The sequence below is a fragment of the Cebidichthys violaceus genome, unplaced genomic scaffold (genome assembly GCF_023349555.1).
Source record: "Cebidichthys violaceus isolate CVI_PGR_0920_01 unplaced genomic scaffold, fCebVio1.0.p SCAF_10, whole genome shotgun sequence".
Taxonomy (NCBI): Eukaryota; Metazoa; Chordata; class Actinopteri; order Perciformes; family Stichaeidae; genus Cebidichthys; species Cebidichthys violaceus.
Window position 1 is genome coordinate 16,721,865 of NW_027176263.1, and position 5,509 is coordinate 16,727,373.

The 5,509-nt window shown below is 50.1% G+C and overlaps 1 protein-coding gene across 2 annotated transcripts; it reads right to left on the bottom strand.

Annotated features, from left to right (window-relative positions):
• Positions 1 to 324: 324 nt before the first annotated feature.
• On the bottom strand, positions 325 to 5,272 carry LOC137878163 (B-cell lymphoma/leukemia 11A-like). 2 transcript variants are annotated; one of them, XM_068718336.1, is made up of 2 exons: positions 4,923 to 5,272; positions 325 to 1,082 (listed from the first exon to the last, which is right to left on the bottom strand). In XM_068718336.1, exons 1-2 carry the CDS (start codon positions 4,975 to 4,977, stop codon positions 628 to 630), a joined length of 510 nt encoding a protein of 169 aa, XP_068574437.1. In that variant the 5' UTR covers positions 4,978 to 5,272; the 3' UTR covers positions 325 to 627. The 2 variants fall into 2 exon arrangements, with proteins under 2 accessions (XP_068574437.1, XP_068574428.1); XM_068718327.1 differs by having other exon boundaries at positions 326 to 1,085.
• Positions 5,273 to 5,509: the final 237 nt, after the last annotated feature.

Sequence of the window (5,509 nt, forward strand, 5' to 3'; positions counted from 1 at the left end):
CTCCCCATCTGGGACGACCCTCTGTTGTTGTTTGTCTGACAAGAGTCACCTCACCCGTACCCTCAAACAAGTCTCAGCCAATCACATCTCTTTCCTTAACAAGGATCGCCATGTGTGTGTGTGTGTGTGTGTGTGTGTGTGTGTGTGTGTGTCCGTATGCTCAGACTGCTACAGCAACACAACAAGGTTTGGATGGAGACCGCGGGGCGACGTGTAGGCTAGACTCCGTCACAGAGCGACACACACACACACACCTACATCAGGGTCTGACGACGGTGTAAGAACAAAACTTGACGTTGCAAAAAACACACACACACACACACACACACACACACCCATCCAGGGCAACACACACACATTCAAAATGGCAATGTGCCGATTCGAGGAGTTGATTTATCCCTCGATGGGGAAAGAACCATTTATGATCTATTTTTAATATTCTGACAGAATATTCACACAAAAGCTGATACACACACACACACACACACACACAATGCCATCCTCCACAGACACAGCCACTGCCTCAGTAAAGCTGCTCTTTCTCTCTTCATTTTCTGTACTAGGTGTAACCGTGCTCAAACCCAGACATGGGTGACGTGTGCCGGTAGGGTGTGGAGGCCGGTCTGGTTACCTGGGAGGGGCTCCTGCTTTGGGCAAATCCCCCGGGGCAACGAGAAGCGGTCGTCGTCGTCGTCTGCCAGCGTGGCCTGGACGCCGACTTCCACGGGCCTCCGGCTGCGCAGGGCGGCAAAATGCGGGCGACGGGGTGAGGGCCAGGCCGGGGGAGGGCGAGGGGGGCTTGTCCAGCCCCCGGCCCACGGGCAGGCAGGGCGGCCCGTGGCATCGCTTCCGCTTGTGCTCGATGAAGAGCAGGATGTCCGCCAGGGGGAAGGTGGCTTGGCACTGGCCGCAGGTCAGGAGGTCCTGCTCCAGGGAGGGGTGAGCGTCGTGACCCAGCCGGGCCAACCGGCCCACGGCGGAGCCCGGGTGGTGCCCGTTGAGGTGGCCGCTCTCCTCCGAGTGCTCCGAGCAGCGCTCCGACAGATCCTCCGACGAGACGCCGGCTGCGGAGAGGGGTTCGGCTGCTGGCGGGGCAGAGGAGAGGGGGGGGGGGGGGAGTGAGCAAAGGAAGAGGAAATGAAAAGGTGACATTTATAAGAACCACACGTTAATATTTGTCCTTTTTGTCTCTTGTCATTTAGACCTATTGATGCAGCTATCAGTGGGAATAAATGAGAAGAGGAGAAGCACCAAAGCATGTCTGTCACAGAGAGGATCAGAGATCAGGAGGCAAAGCTAAGCAAACGCCTGACGTGTGGTGCACACACAATGAAGGGGTGAGAAAATGTGCCTTGTAATGATAAGAAATGCATGTAATGTAGGGGGAAATGATTACAATGCAAGCCGATCTGGATCACACATCACAGGAATAAATGGTGGGAAAGAATATCCCGAAAAGCTCCGAAAGCTCAAATCAGATTCCTCAAAGATAACAATTTCATAGCCAATGACAGGGGAAGCTTTCCAGAAATGATGGTTGGACACAGCGTTCACCGAAAAAAAACTAAACATGTGGATGACGGTTGACTTGCCTAACCTCGTTTGAGCAGGTTTCTGATCCTGTAATTGGCAGAATGGAAAACTGTCACAAACATGTCGGACATGTGTGTGTGTGTGTGTGTGTGTGTGTGTGTGTGCCGGGGGAACGAGAGACGGGAAGGACGGGCGGCACGGAGAGTGTGAGTCGGGGAGAGGGGGAGGCTCTTTCCTCGGCCTCGATCACACGTGCCTCACTTATAGTTCTTACACCAGCGACTCGTACGGCGGGAAATCGCCCCCAAAATGAGCCGTTCAACCCCGATTCCTCGCCCCTCCGAGGCCGGATTAACTGCTGACTACTCGCTTTAAGGCGCCTTTTGTCAAGCTCCGACCGTGTGGTGGGAGAGGAGCTGCGAACAGAGCGGCCCGCCGAATTAGAGAAGCGAAACGGCAGCATATAATTCAGCCTCCCCCCCCCCCTTTTTCTTTTTCTTTTTATTCTTCCAGTCCAAGGAGCGGAGTCTGACTCCGAGATAGCCGGCCTAACGCATGTTGACCTTCTTTATTCAGCCGCCAATTTCACATTTCTAATGAACTTAAAGCCACTGAGGATCAAAAAATAGATTTTCATTTTTACCGTCCCGGTGATTGGTACAGATTTTGCCTGATAATAGGGATAGGTTTTCCTGCGCATGCATGTGTGAAAGAGTGTGTGCATGGGGATAAACGTGTGTGTGTGTGTGTGTGTGTGTGTGTGTGTGTGTGTGAGAGAGAGAGAGAGAGAAGGAGACATAAGTTCTGAATGTGGACACCGTCCCCTCAAGGAAATATCATTTGAACCACGCAATCCTGCGCGACATCTGTGCGGTGGCAACGAAAAATAATAATCTAAAGAAAAGCCTCATGAAGCCCTCTTAAGGTGAACTCAAGAGTTTGAAAAAAAAAAAAAACAACATTTTGATGGATTTAATTTTGCAAAGTCTGCATGCACACAGTTCAGTCTCAGTGAAACAGGAGCATGCACTTATTGTACTTATTGTACTTATTGTTTCTACTGGTAAGGCTGGGTGAAATCATCAGCATGAGGAGCAGAGAGCAGGATAATGTCTTTGCACCTTATTAATATATTTTAAAAAAAGCATGCGTAACAAAACAATCACGTACAAAATAATACATAAAATGAAGATATAAATGTAGTCTAAAGTAAAGGAACAAGTCCATCACCATCCATCCATTTAATACGCTTTAGGTTAAAAGTTCATAAATCTGAATAAACTGTGAGAAGACTGCCCTAAATAAAGCATATTTCCATACTGGAAAAATGTGGAAAAATACTGAAAATGTAATTTAATCTGGACGAGGCACACACACACACACACACACACACACACACACTGTAGAGTTGTGTTGCGTTGTGCCACTTAAATAGAGCCTGATGGTGCCGTTACAAAGCGACCTCTGAACGTGTGCTCAATAATCCAACAGAAATATAGAATTGTAGCAAATAATGAAAATGAAATTACAGGCTGTAAAAAATGAAAAATAAAAATGAGAGGCCAGGTTATGTGCTCCATTTGTAACAAATGTGAATCAGCAACCTCAGTAAAAAGCACAAGTATGCGTGTGTGTGTGTGTGTGTGTGTGTGTGTGTGTGTGTGTGTGTGTGTGTGTGTGTGTGTGTGAGGTTTAAGGGGTCTGCAGGCGCATTAACAGTGTAGCTGCATATGCTGATTGCAGCCTGCATGTATGTAAAAATGTGATGCACCAAAAGAAGGCGATACAGGGTAAGGAGGTCGGTTTGATGTGATGAAGAGGAATTGCGGATTTTTTTAGATGGGTTGGGGGGGGGGGGGGGCGGGCTCCCTCCCGCTCCCTCTCCTCCCACATGTCTTGTGCGCTCTCCCTTTATTCTAAAGAGATCGCCGAATAGTAGCCCGTGTACGTAGGGGGTGGCAATGAAACTGATCAGGTTCAAGTTCAGCGCTGGATTTTCTGATCGCGGTCTGCCTCCTAGCGACGGCACATGGACATGGTGACTGCGCTGTCACCCAGCCGGGGCCACCCACACACACACACACACACACACACACACACACACACACACACACACACACACACACACTCTCCAAACCAAACAACTCAGGCGACTATAGTCAACATACCGAAACACAACCAAGCACCGATGCGTAAAGACGCCCAAATATCTTCTTGTTTTATGTTTGCGGGCCACTTAGCGAGACACTCAACGCTGCGAGGTGGCACACAGTGCGGCACATGGCACCGCGATAAGCCCCGCTTTGCCAATTGCTCCGCAGTTTCCAAAACAGCCTCATCTCCTCACTCGGCACATGTCACACTTACGCGTCTAATAAAGTAGAAGAAATAAAGCTCCGGTGGTGAACGAACGCCGTGCCTAAACACTCCAGACTCAACTAAACATTGTTGGAATTTCGTCCGCTTTTGCACACAACGCTGCAGCTGAACACACCAATGAGCTGATATGTGTATGCCTTACCTTAACTGTACGAGGAGGTTTACAATCCTAAATTGGATATTTGTGTTGGTTGAAATGCGAGTTCATAAGAAGAAAATTAAAAATGAACCCCGATACGACTAGATACGCTGCTGTCCTGTTGCTGTTTCTCGTCTCTAACTCTGGCTGCAGCGGCTCTGTTGTTGTTGTTGTTGTTGTTTAAAGACATAAAGACAGACTAATCGGAGAAAACACATTAATAGAAGAGGCAGTGGGATTTTTAGAAGTGTGTGGAAATAAATCGAGCCGCTGAGAGACAGGAGGCAGACACGAGGGTTTTTTTCCTAATCGATCCAAAAATTCACCTCCAAGTTGTTGTTTTTTTTGGGGGGGGGGGTTTCTGAAAATAATCCAAAAATAGAACAAGAGAGCAGATGAAAAAACCTGCCCGCAGAGCTACCGGACAGCGGTATATTCCGTGAGGGGATTTATCCACGAAGCTCCGCGGAGAGGACGCGCTCTGCTACCGGGAGCCCTGCGCGTTTCCACTGACCGGAGCGACTTCGGGGGCAACGGAGCCACAAGCGAGTGCACCGAACAGCCTGCGAGTGCACGTTCTCCCCGCGTAACAGAGGAGCAGTAACGGGTGTTTACCGACACACACGCAAAACTTTTTTTCTCTCTTTCGTGGTTTTTGGGGATCTCCGAGCGGCTTTTTTACGCACAGAGGTGTCGCACGTTCTCTCCACACTGTTAAGTCCAGTTGACCGCTCGGATCCGAGCGGTACGTCCGGTGTCCACACAAGCTCCTGTTCTGCCCCCCCCCCCCACTCTTCCCTCCCCATCTTTGCTGAGTGAAATGAAAGTCAGAAGTGACATTTGTCATTCTTTTTTTCTCATCTCTACTTACGCGAAAAATCCCGTTTGCTTAAGTGCTGGGGTTTGCCTTGCTTGCGGCGAGACATGGTGGCTGGCGGCGGCGTTCAGCGCGGATCACATCGGGGAGAGCCGGGGTTAGAGAGGAGACTCCAGTGGGGCAAAAAATATCTTCATCCAACGCCTTGACATCCACAAGGAGGGGGGGGAAAAAAGAAAATAAATTAGAAATAATACAAAGATGGCGCGGAGGCGAAGATGGATCGCAGGATCGCCGTCATGGCTTTTTTGAGAAAGGAGAGCAGAGAAAAAAGAGAGAGAGAGAGAGTGAGAGAGAGGTAGATGGAGAGAGAGAGAAGGGGAGAGAGATGGAAAAAATGGCAAAAGCCCCCCCCCCCCCCCCCCCCCCCTCCCCCCTCAACCCCCCCTCTGAGCCGTGCAAGTTCAAGTGCACGGACGTGACGTTCCTGGCGAACTTGAACGTCAGGCGGTGGACGGACACCCGACATACAAAAACATGGGCAGGGCCGACGCACCCGGGTGGGAGTGGGAGTGGGAGGAGGGACGGACGGGACGCGCAATAACAACACCAATGGACGGTCATTAGAGAGCGAGAGAGAG